We start from the raw sequence: 20,547 nt of genomic DNA, 5'->3' as shown, positions 1-20,547 counted from the left end.
TCTGGGTGACCCAGAGTTGTCCAGAGGGGCCTTGAATTTACATGGTGTTCAATATATATTTACAGGTGTACCTAATTGGATTGATGATCCGAGGGCTATTTTTGGCTCAGGAGAGATCCCTGTCAATAACGTGGGTGGGGTATCATTTGTTACTGAAAAAAGTGCATTTTGGGGGCTTGGTTATGGAAGTCCATGGCGTCACTGCAAAGTTGTAGGAGCCTGAGAAACTGAAAAGGGGAGAGAGTTTTTAGTATCTGTGGGATGGAAGGAACTGTACAGGAGTTAGCTATGTGTGTGTATCTGTGTGTTTGTAATAGACAGACATAGAAAGTAGTGGATGGTTAATAGATAGGTTTCCATCCAGAAACGGAAAAGTAGTATAAGATATATTAACTGTATACTTGAGGGATGGGTGGAAGTTGGTGAAATGATGCTCTTGCTGGTTGTTAGAGCATGTGGCGGCACTTACACAGTCGTCATTGTATTGCCTGTAGAGGTCAGGGACAAAGCAGGTACAGGAGGTGAAGAAGCATTCTTCTATCCAGCCGACAGAAATATTAGGATAGCTGTGTGCCCATGGCAACTGATGTACAGGGCCCCATTTTTGTTTCTGTTTTCTAAGTCTGCTGTCTAATGACTAATGTAAAATGTACATTCTGGAAACAGCTACTGAAGTGGTGTCACCAGAGGACCTATGTTGAGGAGCTTGCTTGCATGTTTTGTAATTGTATCTAATTTAAGGTGGTAAATGTTAACCAAAAAAGCTACTTAGTGCTTCAGTGGCTTTGCACATCTCTGCCCCGCAAACTGAGATTATAGGTGAAAAGGAAATCTAACAGTGCTTTTATCAAGTTGTTTTTGGTTGTTTATATATCAGTTAGAAAGTTAGGTATACAGGTAGGTGTATTACCCGCTTGTCATTTTTGCCTGTCCCACCTCCGCCAGTCCCTTTGGTCCAGCTGCAGGGCCATCTGCTGAGAACCACCCCTCATTGATGCTTTGCCCCTTTAATCCTGGAAAATCTCCTAGTGGTGGGGCAGTGGCAGGGACGTCTCCCTGCCGCCCCCTGCAGCTGGCCTCAGTATCCATCTCTCCCAGTTGTTATCCATTCACCGTGACCACAACAAAAGTCTCCCTTTGACTCTACTAGATCCACCAGCTGGCCTCATGAGCTGTGTGTTCCCCAGCTTTTATCTTACCTTCTTAGCCACAGCCAGAAACTTCCCTTTTCTGCCTCCTCGGCCAGCTCCTTCAGTGTCTTCCTCAGCTTTGCTCCTGTCACTCCAGTGTCTCTCAGTAGCCGCTGAGTGGATGTTCCCACAAAGCCTCGACTGCCCTCCATCCTCCTTCCCTGCACTCTGCCACATATAAAATACTCTATATACAGTATACTCTATAACTCTATCTCAGTTAGGGTGAATTTTCTTTTTTCCCCATTATTATAAATCACCCAGTTCTTCTCGGCCCCACATTTTATAAGAAATTTAAAATACTGCTAACAGCCCTTTCATAGATGATTGCCCTCCATCCTCCTTCACTGCACTCCAAGTCTTCCTCCCACGGGATAGTCAGCTTCATCATTATGACTGTTCTGACTGTTGCAGACTATACCACAATGATTGGCCTTAGCGTGGTTGTAGTGATTTTGGTGGGAAACCGGAGATGCCGATTAAGGTCTACCCTCATGGTCCAGTAATTTCCAGGAGCAAAGATCGTTTTGTTCTCCCTCCGCATGATGCCCTGTGCTGCCCACCCTTGTTTGACAAAGTAGATCAACCGTTTTTGCGGGAGAGGGTGACCTTTGCTTCCTCTCTGCTTGTCTCCAGGACCTCCACTATCTTCTGCAGAACTTGATCATACAACTATTTTAGCATGAAAGAAACACATCAATGGCATTGCATCTCTTTAAAAATATTGTAGTAGCTCCAATTCAATCATTTAATCATACTTCTGCATTTCAGTTGCAGTGGTTAAGTTTAAGGAATTGATAGTCGTTCACATTGTTGTTCTTCTGCTTTTTGATTCTCTGAATCAGAACAGTATTATCATGTTTATATTGAATTTAAGAGTTTAGAGAAGTGGAAGAGCACCAGCAGAGAGAAAAATGCTTGCAGTTAATGTTGTTTTATTCATTGCAGTTGGCCCTGGTTTTTCTTTCAGGAGAAATGGAGATCACTACAAAGGTTATGCCTATAAAGTGTTTTACCATGATTATGATAACCTGTGAATGTCTTGATTGTAAACATGAATGAAGATGTTCAGAACGCATTTCTCACTATGAATTGTTCTAAGCTTTATGCTTTTTACCTCTAAATACAGGTGAGCTTGTGAAGGAGTGATCTTTGTGAGATTGCTTATGGAGCACTAAGTAAAATAATAAGCTGTTATCTATTTTTATACTGTGTAGTTATCATCCTGACCAAAATAATTATTTGTTTTGTAGTTTTCTTTAGAAATAACAGGAAGCTGATTATTTAAATTACGGGTTTGTGGTGCACAGCCGACATTCTGTTTAAAGTACAAGAGGTGTGGGATGTGTACATTTCTTAAAATATATTGGATCTCTAACCAAAACTATAGCTTTATAAAATGTAAATTTGAGCAAATATCAGGATGCCTGTGAATATTCTAAAAGCCTTTACATTTTTTAAAACTTTCCTTTCCTGCCTTGTTGCATATTTTTATGTAATGCCTAGTAAAAAGGTTTCTTTTTCTTTTGCCATGGGTAGTGAGAACCCAGTAAAATAATATGATTGTCTTCTTTATTTCACTTTGTGTTATGTTTACTTGGTAAATACTAATAAAACGTGCTGAAACATTGAGAAATAGACATACAGAAATGGTATACTTTGATCTATTTTAAAGTTTCACTTTTAAAAGAAAGTGGGCTCTGGTATGATACCTTATTGATTGACCATTGGTCATTTGCTCATAATTCACCCCCCTTGTACCATATGTTGACCTTTATAGCATGATTATGAGAGTTGAAAGTACACCGAGCATTAGAAGAAACTTCAAACTTCATTTATGCTTGTACTGTATGTTTGTTGCCTAAGTACTCAGTCACCTAATTAGTGAGAGCTGTTGGGGCATTGGTGATGATGTAACTTAACCTGTTAATTGCAAAGCCTGGTGAAAACTGAAAAATGATACAGATCATAGAGGAACAAATATTTCCAGCTTATCAGATAACAGTGCCTATTTTAGATTTGGTCCACAGCAGTGGACCACAGTTGTCTTTAGTAAATAATTTGGGTTTTGTTTAGAGCACCTTCATGGAAATAAAAAAAAAAGTGTAACATACCACTTTTTGGGGTGGGGATACGCACTGTAGATCTCCATTTGTAGTGGTTGATTGTAGCCTGTCTGCAAGGAGTTGAATTGATAAAGTCATGGTAATTCACCCCTCTACCTGTTCTAAATTGTCTTAGTTCCAGCAGGACAGTGGCCATTGAAGAATAGATTTAGCTATGTAATTTCTATCCAATCTTCCAGGTGCTCAGGTTTCCTCACATAGTCAAAATACATACTGGTTTGAGTGAATGTTTTATCATTATTATTATTGATACAAATTCACTTTTGTTATAATGGAGTATATACAATGGAGAATTCATGAGGAGGTATTGACCTTCATATTAATGTTAAAAATAAGTACATATTAATATCAATGCAAGAGTTAGCTAGCTATGGCTTTTAAATGTGTTTTCATTCTGCTTTTTTCATTTTGCCTAGGAGCACATGCCTACATTTCTGTTCAATGGCTATGAGGATCTAGATACCTTTAAACTACTGGAAGAGGAAGACCTGGATGAGCTGAACATCCATGACCCTCAGCACAGAGCAATGCTGCTGACTGCTGTGGAGCTGCTGCAGGAATATGACAGTATGTCTGCACCACAGGACTCAGTCAGGGCTCCAGACTTTCCCATTGATAAACATTTTGAAATCTGATATATTACCTATTTGTTATCCACTATTCCTTGCCCAGCATGGCTATCTACACAGCTATTGTTCCGTCCAACGGAGAGCTCTTTTAATCTCTTCAGAGATTTTAGTTTGCAGCTTTTAGAATGATGTTGTGATTCAAGATTCCACATATGTTCTCTTTCTAAATATTTAAAGTCTCAGTGATAATCTAAAGTAGCTGCTTTGATCTTTTTTGGAAAACACTGGTTTGTTTTACTGAACTTATAATATACTGTCTGTATCTGAACTGTTCCCAGGCAACAGCGACATGGAGAAAAGCGCTCATTCTGGGTCACAGGAGAAGCTTCTATCTGATGGGCAGGGCCTGATGCGAGACTCTCCCCGGGACTCGGGGTGCTATGAGAGCAGTGAGAACCTTGAGAATGGTAATGAAAGCCTACTGCATCTATAACAGTCTCCAACCAATGCATCTTCTCTCTGGGCCACCTTCTTCTGCCATGCTTCAACATTAAAAAAACAAGGAGAACTTGCTGCTACTTGCTTGATGCTCATCTCTCTGTCATCTCTGTGTGCTTCACCTTCTTCTTGTTTGCATAGTGGTGTAGAAGACTTGTCCACCTCCAGTCATCATTACTGCTATGTATTGGGATGGTCCAGTCAAAAATATGCAGTGTTTTTGAAAGGTTAGGCCAGTGTTATAAGTTCCATTAGTTCCATTAGCCCAGTGAGTAAATGAGAAAACTCTTTTTTATTTGCTTGCACTACAGGGAAGAGTGGCTTTCCAGAGAGCTGAATGGTGATGACTTGACATAAAGGCTCAGTTTGCAACGCTTGTATGTTTTGGAAATTGCATAGTAAATGCACTTTCATATCCTTAAAAAAGGCTGCACAGAGCAGTCAAAAGTGGTCTTTATGGTTTGTTTTTGGAATAAAGTTGAAACTAAAAACAGACCTTGTGTAACATGTCATTATGTTTGCTAGGTGGCCAAGAGACGTAGACTTTCTTCGACTATAAAAGGCACAAGTTAATTTTAGGCTGCAAGTGTAAAATAGATTTACATTAGAAGCCTATAGTGACAGAAATTGCACAAAGTTAGTATTAGCAATTCCAAATTTGAAAGGGTCCACTTTTTTCTTTTTGAATCTTTATTGCTTAATAACTTTGTGAATGTTAATAAGTTGCCAAGATAAAACAACAGAATATAGTTAATTCCTGTACATTTCTTTTCCAGAGACATTTTATGATTCTGTTGTGTGTTTTCGGTGTGTTTTCATTTTTAGTGACTATAATGTTGCTGAATATCTTAGTGCCTAAAAAAGTAAACTGTTATATACAGATATTTTTAAACAATAGTACTCATTTTAAGGATAAAGGAATATATTTGTCTTGTATAGGAAAATGTTTTAATGCCAGTTAATGCAATGTAAAATGTATAGTTACATACTATACTTTTCCAAAATAATTTTAAATGTTTGCTTTTAGCAACTGTGAAGTTTGTTTACTATCTTTAAAGGTATCAACAAGTTAAATATTTATCTAGAACTTTTAACTCTCAAAACCTCCATATTATTGGACTTCCCAAGTCCTGTAATGATTGTGTCTTCAAGATGTTCAATTGTCATGGTAGAGACTGGATTCTGGAATAAACTAATCTGTGATGTAAAAGTCTGCTTGCTTTTGTTCTCTGCTGTTGCTTTTTGTTTTCCACCTCTACTGTTTCTGTCATCCCCTGCAATGTTTTGCCAGATATCCGTCTGAATATTAACTAAATCATCTGTTGTCATTGACTAAGCAGGAAACCAGCTTATGTAAATCTTGAGCACCTGTGCATTGTTTCTACTTTTTTCTATATAATTGATGGATCTGCTTCATTCTAGTATGGTTTCCAAGAATTGTACACCACTGTATTAACCTGCTTTGTCTCATAATTACTGAACTGAATTGGTGTATTCTGTGAAGTTAGGGTTGATTGAGATGTTTCTATAACAAAAATTGTAATATAATAAAACACCTTCTTTTAGCTCCTTAAAGTAAGTGAACATACAAGTGGGGTCATTTTTGCCACAGCTGAGCAAAGCAATGTAATTATACAGACATGTTTCATCTGCAAACATTTCTAATAAGAATTTGTTGCATATATATGCTACTTTCCATCCGAAAGTATCTCAGATTACTTTAGATAAAAGATTCTGAATGCATGATGTATGGCAGCCAGAATGAGCAAGAAACTGCACTACACAGCAGATCAGACAGAGACGTGAAAACTTTACACAGCAATGTAAGAGGGAATTTTAAGGAATCCATATTGTAAGGAATTTAGTCAGGACAATAGGATTATCATTCCCCTACTCTTTCAGATAGTCCATGGGATCTTTAATGACTGAGGTCAGAAATTCGATTTAACATGTCACAATGCTTGGGCATGTCTAGACTTACATGGTAGATACTTCCTGTTGTATTCATTACAGTGAACTAAAATAGTGCATCAATTTTTCAGGAAGTAATGAAATGTAGAATTGTAACATGGCAGCAGGAACAAGGAAATTTAAAACTTTTTTGTCTGTTTACAGGTTTGACTAATGATGGATTATTTACCTAGAATGTGGCAGAGGGACAGTAGCTATAAAAGAAGTGGAATTGTTGGATATAGGACTCGCCTGTTAGGAATCAGTCAGTACAGTGCTTCAGTGGTGATGTTAATATAGATGTCTAAATAGGCAGAGATGTTAAAGAGATAATAAAAACAATTCCATAGCAATAAAATCAGGTGTCTCAACTTAACTCTGTAAGCTGTGTGGAAAGCAGAGAACTGACATACAATTAACGACCAAAAAAGGGTATTAGATGCATAATGACTGAGTAGACCTTTAATAATAGTATATAAACTGTTTATGCTGCGTTTGATCCCCCAAAACATAGTTCTCAAAATGTCAGTGGTTAAAAAAGCAAATGGTATTAACTTATAATGAAACATGTTTGTTAGTATTCACTTTCCTCAAGTTTATAATTATTCAAGCACAATGTATTTCCAGTATATAATATGCAAAGCAATAATCTACAAAGATATCATTAAGAATGTTTTTAAGTGTCACCACAGTATAATGTTTTCAGTTGTTGACCTGTTCTGACAAGCTCTGAGTGTTCCCAGCTCTGCCTTTCACTAAAAGGAAACATCTGTAAGGTGTTGGGGGTATGAAAAAAGCTACCATAGCATATACTGTACAGATGCAGCCATTCAAACTTCGTGGTACAAACCCGTACCGCACGCAACTACCCACAAGCCACCACAGCGTATCAAGTACACGATTGGCTGGCGAAAATGACCAACAGGGGCACTCGTGGTGCATTGGTCAATAGTGAAAAGATTTAATCATTTAATCTCTTTACTGTGCACATTTTAGTCCGCTTAGTATTGAATATTTATATGGAATTTTACAACTAAAGGGAAATTTTAGTAGCTGAGCATAAAAAGAAGAGGAGCATAACGCATCTGAAGGTCATAAACAATATTAATTTAGGAACATAAACATATTATGTAAACTGTATATGGCTGGTATTGGTAGTTTAAAGCAAAAATACACACCAGTATTACAATACTCCATAAACATTTTAAGCATCAAAGTTTTTCATGTGGTTATTTCGGAAACGGTTTTACGTACTCCTTCTGACCATGTTACTGTACTTTTATATACTTTTTGAGAAAAGTGATAGTTTTAAACTTTTCTGCCAATACGCTCGTTATCGGAGTAAACAAATGCATACTTTTAAATTTGATTAATAGGAAATATAATATGGAAAAGCGTATCTAAGGAAATTAATAACGATATATGTTCATATACTGTAGCTTAAAACATGCTAAACAAAAAAGTAGACACAAGAAGAGTATTATTGGACAATTTTGTGAGGCTCTGGTGAAATTTCTCTGTAAACTGAAGAGTTAAAGAGGGGACACTTGTGTATTGCCTCCTTTTAAACTTGTAAAAAAGGAACATTCCAATGTTAATGCGACACGGAAGATATTATTAATAATGTATTGGATTTGGCGAGGATGGCTACAGAACAGAGACTCAGTCTTTGTGGAGTGAAAAATGGCACTTTATTTCTTTTCGGCACAACCAGCCAGCCAGCACTTCCGCAAACCAGCCGAGAGAGAGGGGGAGGGAGAGGGAGAACTCTCCCAGGGAACTATTTACATGAAAATGGGCAATCTCCCCAGACTGTACACCTGTTTCACAGTGGGTCAGCTGCACTGGTCAGCGGCTTTCAAATCCTCGCCCTCATGTAAGACTGCGTACCCCAGCCGGGCGCTCTTCGGCCGCAGCGCCAGACGAATGCGCTACATTAATGTAGGGCTTTCGGGCTCACGTGGGTTTGCACCCTACACCCTGCGGTACCGCTGTGTAGTATGAACATGTTGTGATATTTCGACATATAAAAATGTCAATATAGTGTCCATAATATTTGCAATTTTAGTTTTTCAAAGAAATGTTTATTTGTTAAAAGAAAACTCATGGCGATAGTTGGATTTGAACACCTGACCCCGGCCTTATAAATCACTTAAGCCATCATGCCACAGACAGAGTGACGTATCAAGTAGTGAAACAGCCGTACACATATCAATAGAAAGTCTTATACTACTGTTTGTGCTACAGTATGCTTTTGTTTACTCCGATAACAAGCGTATTAGCAGAAAAGGTTAAAACTTTCACTTTTCTCACAAAGTATATAAACGTACAGTAATATGGTCAGAAGGAGCATGTAAAAACGTTTCTGAAATAACCACATGTAAGACTTTGATGCTTAAAATGTTTAGGGAGAAATGGAATACTGGTGTGTATTTTTTCTTTAAACTACCAATACAAGCCATATACAGTACAGTTTACATAATATGTTTATGTTCCTACAGTAAATTAATATCGTTTATGAGCATGTGAAAGGCATGGTGAATCGGAGATTCAGTGGACCAGAGTAATACTTTGAGTTTACAGTTTGTCCAAGGTCATTCATTATTAATACTATTAGTTATATCTTCGTAAAGACTTTGATGCATAAAATATTTCTGCATAATTAAAATATTTATGATAAAGGTGGTAGGTTGTGTACTTTTGTCCAACTGAGCAATCTTGCTTTCATAAAATATACCAACTTTTTAAAGCTTAATGATTAACATGCTGTAATACACAGTTTAAATTAAAGAGTATACAACTTAAATTCTTAATTGAATAAAGATTGTCCCTCAGCAGTGATTGGGATTCAAAATCTGGTGTTTTCTGGTGACAGCTCAAATACTGTACATGAGAGGTTAAGCTTTATTAGCTCCACCTGGCGGTTTTACAAGGTGATTCCGGATATTATTAACATAATCTAATTTGCATGCGGTAAAATGCGGTATGATGCGCATGATGACCCTGGAGGGCCGTGTGAATCTCACAACATATCTAATATAACTTGCTAGTGGGTACATTTGAGGGAAATCACTCGCAGTCCTCCATTCCAGTTTCTCCTATCCTGGCCCATCCTGTGACCGGGATCATAGTAAGTGAAGCTGATCACCAATTGCTGACTACATATACAGTACATCATTGATATTTCAGACACAGATAATCTGGCTTCCAACTTTTTCTGGGGCTGATGCTGTGTAAATATATCATGCATTTTTTTTAAACAAGGTTTTCATTTATCATTAAGCAGGTACTTTACTAAACGTAATGTGTTGTACAAGGTAATGTACAGTTTACAGCTCAGTTTCTGCAGTACTGTACTTTAAATGTTTAAATGTGTTAGTAAACAATGTGTTTTAAGTAGTTCATTTAAAACATTTAAAACTAAAAATATAAACAACCATCAGTGTTCTAAAAGAATATACAAAATAAGCCATTAAAAATCTTTAATGTTATTATTCTTTTTTTTTAATCCAGCAACTCTTTCCACTGCAGGGTACTGGATAATTGCTGGTCAAGTAAAACACAAATCTGACATTTAGAAGACTCTGATTTAAAAGTGATGTATTAACATTTCTATTTTATTCCTTGATGGGGGGGAAAGTGTTTTAGTGTCCTCTTTAATACCCTTATATTTTTTTTATGTTTGTCAGCATGGATAACATGGTAATTATTGTTTCCTAGTACAAAGTTACAGTAAAAACAGTCCAAGTAAAAACAACAGTGCATTACTGCCTGAGCGACACTACGATGAGACTTCTCTCTCATTTTGGCAAGCAATGATAGGCAATAACAATCCTGTAATTGCTAATTTTTAACAGCTCTCAAATTAAAGTATTCTCCTGTCAAATCCCATGCAAAGAAAAAGTTTTTTTTATATTTGTCTCTAGTGCCTTAAGGTATATGAATTGTTATTTTAGGTAAGACCCGAAAGGTTCAACAGCCCACCAGACCAGGTGCCAAGTCCAACATGCTCCAGGCAGTAGACAACCCTGCACTCCCAATGACCAGATCTACTGAAGTAGTGCAGCAGGCCAAGAGAGAGCACAAGTGCCCCTTTCCCAAGCCTTCCATGAAGGCTTCCATCCTCAGCCTTAAAAAGAGTCACCGAAACTTTCAAAAGCCCATCAGCCACAGCTGTGAGGACCTGGATTGCTGTCCCTTGGTCCAGGAGTTTTGGAAAAGATCTCGTTCACTGGGAGATCTCAATGGAGAACAGGGATTTGACAGAAAGGAGATCCACAGTTTGGAGTTTACAGTTGCCAAACAAGCTAATGTTTGCAAAGACTGTTTAAATGATCTGGGCCACAACAGGCAATTGAACAACATAGATGACAGGGGAGGAAGAGGAGCAGAACCACAACCTTTATTGCCACAGAGTCAGCCCAGGGAGTGTGCCTCTATTTCCTTTATAAGCCATGTGGAACATTCACTACCTTCACAGTTGTCAGTCAAATCATCATGTAAAGATCCACATCCTGATCAAGGGGGTACCAGAAGCCCTACAGAGCCAGGCTCACAGGAGGGCAATACACGGACACCTTCCAAAAAGCCATCGCAACCTCCTCCAGTTCCTATCAAAAAATGCAGGGAGCGCTTAGCAAATGGACTTTATCACCCATCTTTAATTGTTCCAAACCCAGTTGCATCTTCCCTGCTAGTAAAGAAGAACATTCCTTCCAATCCTGCTGATTGCGCACCTCCCTGTACCTCTCAAGAGGAGCCAGGGACCCCTCCTGCTGTGCCTCCACCCTGGCTGTCTGACCTCCCAGAGACAGCCTGTCCTCATATACATGGAGTCAAACTGGCTGCAGGGAGGAAGATCTCATATACAAAGGGTGCTGACCTGGAAAAACTTATAGAGAAGAGACTGGAGTCAGAGGAAATTGATCTCACCGAGGAGCCCTATTCAGACAAGGTAACTTCAGTAAGACTTGAGCCTAAACGTCTCATGTTAAACCACACACTAATCTTATTGTAAAAGACCAAGATGCTTGAAATATAAACTCAGTTTCTACTGATGAAATCCCTTTTGATGTTTTGATAGTATGATGTCTTGATACACTAAATTGAGTAACAATCTCTAGTTGTTAACAAGAAATGGATGTAAATAATTTGCCCAGTTTTGTTTACTTGATGGATGTGTATAAAAATTCTAAGTGTTTTTTTTTAAACTGCTCACGTTCTTAGACTAGACAGCCTGGCAAATTCATACTAGACTTTTTGTGAATATCATTTTGTGAAAAAATGCGAGTACTACATCAAACATAGAGCACCAATTGTGTATAAAAACCTCATTATCTTTTCATTATTCAGCTAATTAGCTAACATATTTTGCATTATTAGCTCATTGTTATTAGCTGCTGATTGGACTGAAGTGAAACTTGGCATTCTTATAACATAAGAACATAATATCACAAAAGACAGCAGGCCATTAAAATCTAGCCTATTTCATGGTTAGTAGTTAATACTTTTACTTTTACCATTACAATTTTTACCATTTGCATCAGAAAAGTTGCACAATTGTTAATGAAAATGTGGGCCACCTAATCAGCATTTGTTCCTCTCTGTTGATATGTGGCCCATATCACTAACTCATACAGTTGAAAAACTGTTTGACCAAAATATGTTAAGCATGCTAAGTATCATTCTCATGATTACCAAAATGGCTGCACACCTGTCGTTCATTTTGTTCTCACACCACAACCTGCCTCTGTTTTAGAAAGCACTATACCAAATGAATCAAGATTTGGCAGATTTTGTGAATCAAACTAAGTTGCATTTTATTTGTATCAAACAAGAATCAGTGATACTTTTCCAGCACATTATATGTCCAGAATAACTCAGAATCACTTTATTTGCCAAGTATGTTACAGGTACAAGGAATTTGATCTGGTGTCTTGGTGCAAACACATAGAAATAATTCTATAATACAGGTACACTTCACACAAAGAACATTCACAGGTCCACAGTTATATACACACTACATCCTGTTTTAATGGGTTAAGCAGGGTGAAGGCAATAGGGAAGAAGCTGTTTTTATCGACCAGTAGTGTCTTTCCGAGGCACATTTTTTAAATAGAATTACTAATTGCTCTTCTTAAAAAATGTTTGTCTGGCGCCAAATTTGGTTTCACTCTAGTTTATTTGCAGTATACTCATACTGTAAAAGCAGGTGTTGTGTAGAGACTTGCATGGAACCTAAGCTGTTGTTGTGTAGGTCATGTACTGTATATAATGATTCATTTTTTATACAGGAGTAAAAATACTCCTTTAAAAATAGTTGAATATACTGCAGTACTGAATTGTAATTTTTTTATACACCTGAAAACATGGTTGAATCTACAATACATTAAACAATAAGCTGATCATTTCTGCTAAAAAGAAATAGTTTGGTTACTCCGACTCCTTTATTGATGAAAACTAACATTTTTAGTTTTAGTGCAATTGAATTAGGCATGCAGTATGATATGTCTCATTTATGTTTGTCAGTATTAATGGCCTATGTTTACATTATTTCAGTACAGAAAGGAAATGAGTCTGTCAGGTGTACGATTGCGACACATCATAATGCATTATGTTTAAAAGACAGTAAGATTGAGCTAATTGAGGGAAGAAATAGGAATTATGTCTTTGATTAATGCCTTTTCTTTGAGGGTTTATTTAAAACAGTGCAGCAGCATGCCAGGTTTACCACACATACGTTGTTAGATTTATAATAGAAGTAAATCAGTATTTTAATACAGGCCACAGATTGTGTTATTGTTTTAATGAGCAGTAAAATAAATATTTATGGACTTTCACTGGTGGGAGTTGCCGCCTTGTCTGACCATGTGGTTTGTCTGTATGGCGGCAGTATAATTGACTTCTCCCAGGGCATTGCTTGCTGTTGCATCCCATGTTGAAATGAGAAAAGCAGAGCTATCACTTATGAAGCTTCATTTTAACCTTCCTGCAAATGTAAATATTGAAACTGTTCTCATGTTGGATGTTGCATATCTAATATGATTGGGACTTGACAGAATATATATTGCAGTTCATTATTTTGCTATACAGAGTGCTAGTGTTGAGTGTGACAAGTAATAAGCATAAAAAAACTTTAGTGTCAGGTGTAAAACAGTACCGTATTATATTTGCTTTTTACAACAAAATTGATTATTTTACATTTCTTTACTCTTGGTTTGTTAATGGCAGTTACAATATAGTTTAAATGTTATTATTGTAATTAAAAAATTGGTTTTAGCCTAGTTAGTTTCTGAATATTCTTATATATGCCAAATGCTATATTAGAATAAATATGAGATATTTATTATATAATCAATATTAAACATTGAGTCTTGCACAAGCTAAAACATTAATTATGTGTATTTTGTGACAAAACTGCTTAATCCAACTGGTATAACAACATACCATATGAGTTCTCGGTACGTTCAGTTCATGATGTATATTATCATGTATATAACATTTTGTTGTTCAAATCCAGAAGCATTTTCTATCTGATATGAAATGGGGGCATCACCTGCTGCTTTCTTCCATTGTCTCCCACATTAACGATAATAAAAAACTTTGTTTACCAGTTAAGAAGTCATTATCCTATAATATATACTGTATAGGAACAAGTAATAGGTTTATTCAATGCTGAAAAAAAGAAGAAAGAAAACACAACATTGAGGTTGTGAAATTAAACTTCCAATGAATGGAGAAAATTTAGAAGAAATTCTAAATCTTCTTCTAAATTCTAAAAATTCTTTCTTCTAAATTTTCTCCATTCATTGGAAGTTTCATTTCACACCTCTCTACACCTATTCTGACTTCACACCTCTTGATTGGCCTCTCTTTCTGTCCCCTGCTCCCACCTCTCACTCCTCCTCTCTCCCAGCCTTTGTTCTCCCGCTACATTACCTTTGCTTACTGCCTTGTCTTTCTCACACCTGAAGAAGGCTCCACGGCCAAAACGTTGTGTTTTCTTTCTTCTTTTTTTCAGCATGGAATAAACCTTGCTGTTCCTTTGCAGCCTACGCATGCTGATGCAGCTACCCACCTGAATATATACTGTATATCCTTTAAAGGGACTTACAAGTACAGGTGCTTAGATTTATCAGTTTGGTGAGGTGCATGTACAGTGAGGATGAAGTGCAGAAGTGAGAAATTGCTTTACCAGTTGGATTAAAGAAGATCTTTAAGTAGCCCAGTTTGTATAGGTCAAGGATAGAATTTAGCTAACATATCAAAGTTAACACCCCTCTGTTACTAACAAATCATTGAGATTGTTAATGACCAAGACGTCAGAATCGTGGTTTAACATCTTATTTAAAGGATTAAACCTTCCTATAACACACTACCTGGTCGCTGTAACAACACCACATACAACAGCAATCTGTTAACCCTTTATTAATACTAGTCAGTAGCAAATATTAAGTGTACCACACACATACAGTACCACACATACAATGACCAGAAAAGAAAGCAGGTCATTTGGCCCATCTAACCCATTGGTGGGTAGTCATTAATTGATCCAAGGATATCATCCGGCCATTTCTTGAAAGAAACTATGGTATTGGCTACCCATTCAACCACATACCACGTCTGGAAACTATTCTCCCACTTTGTCTATACATATACAGTATGTGTCTCCCACAAACCTTCATAAGAAATATAATTACATTTATTTTAATTCCAAAGATAGCCAAGAAATAAACTCACTCAGGTTCCACTCCCGTTCATTGCCCCTTGCACTGAACACTCCTTGGTTAGCACTCAGATTCTCTTTTTTCATTGATCAGATTATTGTCTTTGTGGAAGAATGCACTGTTATCTGTTTTTCTAACAGGATTATGTCAGAATTGTCAGGTTCATAAATTATTTTATAAAAAATAGTATAACATTATTATAAAGGAGGTACAAATTAAATTTGTTCACAACTCTACCACACGGGAAATATATCTACTTGGAACTGTACATGATTCTGCATGCCACCAAACTAGCTATTTTATGTGCTATTACATCAGACTGTTTGTATCTTAATTCCCAGTGAGAAAGATACATTTCTCAGAAGCCTTTAAACAGTGTATTAATTTTCAAATAAGTTTATAAATTTAAATGGCAAGATAATCCGCCTCACTTGAGTTACATGTGCAGTACTGCTAAATGCATCAGGTGACAAACATCACAATTTCCAGTTATAGTGAGGTAATGATTTTTCTTGTTTGATTCTTGCATTATGTTACATTGTTAGACTGTCTGGGTTTTTTCAACTCAACAAAACATCTGTCGCAGAGATGACTGTTGGTATAAACTAAAATTACCTGATATATCATTTGAAATAGGAAAATATTATAAGAATTACAAATTATGACTGGAGCTGAACTAATCTAAAATTAAATATCTGCCAGCAGAGTGACAAAGCTACAAAATAGCATTTTTTTACATGAAGCCAATTTTTTCTGATTACCTGTAATCTGAAGCAATTAAGCTTGTATGCCAACATACAGTATAGTAGTTTGTGATGACCCAGAAATGAGTTGTTTTTTGTGTTGAATGAACTGCAGGAAAATGTCTTTTGTAGTCCAACTCCTTTCTTCTAACACACTGATTTACTGTTCAGTTTTGTGGTCGATTCTGACTAAAATAGTGTTGTTGCAGCATGGCCGCTGTGGAATCCCACAGTCCCTGGTGGAGAGGTATGCTGAAGACTTGGAGCAATCTGTGAATAATGTGGCCTCTACTATGGACCAAGTTAGAGTGAAGGAGCTCCGCAAGCAACACCGCATGGCAGTGAGTGTTCTGAGCCCTAAAAGAGGGGAAGATTTGATTGATATTTTTCCAGTAACGTTTGGTTCTTTGTTTTTTTTAAAAAAGATTTTCCGATAAAATACATAAAACAGTTGCAAATGGTAAAAAAAAAAATGGAAGGATGTGCCCTTGCAAGCCAAAATGTTTGAGAGTACAGACATTTTGAATCTGGGGCTGTTTTGGATCAGATGTATTCATCTGATTCTCTTCAGTCCTTCATTACTTTATCTTAGCAAAGTGCCAGCTTTCCTCTAAATCCAAATAAAACATTAGAAATTGTGCATTTTGTTTTTAAATTTAAACTCAATAAAGAATACATACCCCTCAAAATTGCCCTTAGAACAGATTCTGTTTAGCAAATGTTTATGCCAACAATTTAAAATTGAGTTGCCACTAAAGACAATATTCAGGACTTAATTTGTAACAGGAAACAAAATCCTGGCTATAATCTCCAGCAGTTATACTTTAATCCATGTAGAAATCAGCCTATAAATATGAATAACTTCCACACTCTATATTCTTTATGGATACTAGAGAATGGTCTGCAATATGTGTATATACATTACCATACATAAGTACATTTGTTGATTGATTGATTGCTTGATTGACTATAATGTCAATGTACAATGTATGTACATTTTGTCTCTCCCCAGATACCATCTGGAGGTCTGACTGAAATGTGCCGGAAGCCCTTTTCTCCAGGACACATCAGCACAGTGTCTGACTGGCTGATTTCAATAGGACTACCCATGTACATTCAGTTGTTCACAGCAGCAGGGTACAATACACTGAACCAAATCGCATCAATGACAGAGACTAAGTTCTGGGAGGCTGGGGTCAAGGAAGAACGGCACATCAACAGGCTACTGGTGGCTGCCAGGCTGGTGCAGGCTGATAGTGCTCAGTGAGAATTCATTATTAGCAACAGAAAATGGTTCTACGTCGATTTCTTGTTTTGTTTTCTTTTTTGGGTGTTTACAATAATGTTGATCTGACTGCCAAGAATTGAATATTGGAGGCCTTTAAATGAACAACAAAAAATCCACTTTATTTCTTTTTAAACTGTCTCTCCTTTAGACACAAGTGCTGGTTTGCCTGGGAAAATCCAAGAATTGCATTTGAATGAAGCTTACGGTTTTTCTGTTGAGGTAGGGGTATTATTGAAAGTTGTGAGAGACTGTTTGATAAGTGCTTTATTTTTGTCTGTTTTGCTTATAATGGACCTAGTAAGCAACAAGGGACTGTTACTAGGCCAAAACATTTTGTATGTTTTTAGAGTACAGCTGTTAATTCCAACTGTTTAAAAGTGGTTTGACATTTATTGGATGAGTATATTGTAGTTTATTATAGTAAGCAACAAAGCAGAATGCTTAAATAAAACAACAGTGTCCAGCTTTTTGTTTTATCTTATAATTTTAATAAAGTATGTTATTTTGGAGCTATATTACCACTAATATGTTTTCAAAAAATACCAGAATTTAACCAGGGGCTGGTTTCTAATTCCTATAGCAGTACATGCTGCTATAACCAGGTTCAAATGATGAACAGAATGGTTTTTGCAACATCTGTTTGCAAAGTGGGCAGATCCTACTTTTGTTTGAGAACTTCCTTCCTGTGGAGCATTTTTGTAGATTAAGGCATTCTATACATCATGATCACTTTTATACCTCTCCCAAAAAGCATAAAGTCCTTGAATGTGTAGACACTTTATGCAAGACTTCTTATACAGTACTAACAAACCTGCAACAAATATTTTTTTGCTTGTTTTATGTTGCCTTATGAGTATACTGTATAAAACACGGTTTAATAAATATCTACACATGTAATCAGTTCCTAATAATCACAATTTACTGCAATCTCTGCCTTTAATTTGTATTTTACTCCCTTTTTCTTGTAATTGTGATTGCTTGTAGAACATGTATTTTTGACAGGTATATGAGGATACCACCTTGTTTTGGAGATCCTTTGATCAGTGATGAGACAGTAGCTGTTTTTTTAGACAGGGCAAATGTGTCAAGTTTTCAAATGCTTATACATGTCATTCAGCCTAAGATTTGAGGTAAAGAGTTAAAAAAGCTTGGTGCAGCAAATACTGTATGTTTGAGCAGTTTGCTGCAATTTTTCATATGAAACCTGTTTGCCTAGATTGTCACATAGAAAGTCAGAACGCATGTCATCCCAGAACTGATTATGTATAAAGATTTGATAAAAGTAATGAAAGGAAGACTATATAAACTGGATGTTAAGAAAAAAGCCATGTATACAGAATTGCACAATCCTGAAGTATGTACAGTAGTACCAAAAGAAGCAACCTTCTAGATTTTAATGAATCAGCAAAGCATTTCCATCTCTCATAATTGATCAAATTTTCCTGTTAAAAAAATTGCGGTTGACTTCAATCAAGGCAAAAAATATATACAGCCTACTATAAATGTGTGCAAATTACTACAAATATTGATGTGAGAAATTAATAATCTGTTTTTTTCAATTTGCTTTCCACTAAAGAGAATTTATTAGCAATTTAAATATCCACTGATCCAATATAGGTATTTCAAGATCCTCAATAGATGGAGTGCATGGCTCAACTTAGTTCTTGAACTTCCAAACATAGCATGTGCAGTACAAAGTATGAGCACTAAAGGGCAATATAGAACACCATGGTATTTATGGTGAGATTCTGAAATCAATGCAGATGCAATTTGAAAGAAACACAATAAAGAGGCATAAAAAAAGATTATGTCAATGAATTTTCTAACCAGGGTACCTGAGTGTAAAGTGTTCCATTCATTCACAGATGTGAAGGTGTTAGTATTCTGGTTTCTTGATGTACACACCTGTACCTTGTACAGAGGGAAAGGGCAACAAATATTTAGTCAAAACACCATAGTATTTTGCCAAATTGTCTGAAGATAGTCAGGGAGAAAGTTTGAAGAGGTAATAGATTTAAGAAAAAAATATATAACTCCTTCATTTAGTTTACAATGCTTTTATAAGGATTTCTGTGACGTACATGATGGTTTGAACACAAAGTGTGTTTTATACTGCCTTATTCTGTTGTTGCCCTCCTGGTCACAAGTGGCAGTTAATGAGAAGTCACAGAAGGCAGTGACTGTCTTACTTAAATATTGATTTAGTTAGGGATGACTGTTTTATCTATTGAAGGTCAATATTTAAAGCTTTTGAAATGTATGTGTTGCATACTTTCTTATTTTAAACCTTTATTCCAGGCCTAGGGCAGATTTATAGTATTATCCCCCCCTTTTCACAGATGCACCAAGGGTTGTCTGCAGCTTACCTCAAGTTTTGAAACTGTATATATATCTTACACAGACAGAAGACTGTTAATTTTAAAAGCACTTTGGAATCATAAATGTTTCTGAGAAACACCTTGGTAACCACCAGATTTACATAGTACGAATGCATATTCAGCTTCTTTCAAAAGTGAATAGATTAGGTTGTAGTATTTGTATAATCATCAGAGGCAGAATTTCCCATTCCAAATCAAGCCATTTACAGTACATTTAATCCTAATGCCAAGTCACTAATGATTCCCTAATTAAGCTATGTTTCAGTAAACTATCTCCAATTAACTGTTATAAACCTTGTCAAACCCCAAATACAGTACATGTATGTAATGACTAACAAATGTTGCACATTCTGTATATGAAATTGATATTTAAATAAATTATTTTTGCCTTTTTTGCTTTTCACATAAAATGTAATTAGCTGTATTATATCAGTAGAAATGCATATTGCTTTATCCAGTGAAAAGCTACAGTATGTATTGTAAAATGTGTAAAAATACTCTATGCTGTTTCAGCTAGCTAATAATTGTCCTTAAAGATTTTGCTTGTGTATTAAAACACAGAAAAGGGTCTATAACTATTTGTCATTCTGAAATAAAATTCCTTGGCATCAATAACTGCTGAATGCATTGTTTTGTTCTGCAAATCCAGCAGTCATGTCTGAAGTGAATCACGGTGGGCATGCAGTGGTAAATTTTGACAAGTCAAAATGTGCATGGTTCATTGTGCATTTTAATTGTTGATTCCATAATATTGTCTGAGTAATTAGTTTCTATGTATTTTATTTTTAGCATCCTTTTGTCTCTTTTCTGCTTGATCACATTTTTATGGTATTAAAGAATATGGACACTTGTAGTAATTGTTCTTGGGATTTTGGTAATTCAATGTGCTTTCAAGGACAAGTTGGAAGCAAAGTGATAATAAAGCTGACACAAATACCTCAATTTCGTTTAATAATTGTTGTTATCTTGTTATTTAACCACTCCTGTTTTCTGGCTATGGACATGTGCATTCTTCTTTAGGGTAATAGCAGTGAGTCCAGATTGTTCGTAGAAATTCAAGTAGGTAGCTGCATGCGTAG

The 20,547-nt window shown here is 36.3% G+C and overlaps 1 protein-coding gene across 2 annotated transcripts in view; it reads left to right on the top strand.

Moving 5' to 3' along the window:
- sash1a (SAM and SH3 domain containing 1a) overlaps positions 1-20,083 on the top strand; it is a 392,361-nt gene extending 372,278 nt beyond the window's left edge. For both annotated transcript variants that reach the window (XM_088933877.1, XM_088933868.1), the window contains exons 16-20: positions 3,733-3,883; positions 4,224-4,352; positions 10,290-11,287; positions 16,012-16,143; positions 16,815-20,083. In XM_088933877.1, coding sequence (XP_088790003.1) covers positions 3,733-3,883; positions 4,224-4,352; positions 10,290-11,287; positions 16,012-16,143; positions 16,815-17,069 — 1,665 coding nt within the window. In that variant the 3' untranslated portion in view covers positions 17,070-20,083. The remainder of the gene's footprint in view (positions 1-3,732; positions 3,884-4,223; positions 4,353-10,289; positions 11,288-16,011; positions 16,144-16,814) is intronic.
- The last annotated feature ends 464 nt before the right edge of the window (positions 20,084-20,547 follow it).

Source organism: Atractosteus spatula, chromosome 2 (assembly GCF_055471065.1).
Source record: "Atractosteus spatula isolate fAtrSpa1 chromosome 2, fAtrSpa1.hap1, whole genome shotgun sequence".
In the NCBI taxonomy this organism is placed as follows: domain Eukaryota; kingdom Metazoa; phylum Chordata; class Actinopteri; order Semionotiformes; family Lepisosteidae; genus Atractosteus; species Atractosteus spatula.
The sequence above is the reverse complement of the archived record's forward strand: the minus strand, read 5'-3'. Positions and strand labels throughout refer to the sequence as shown.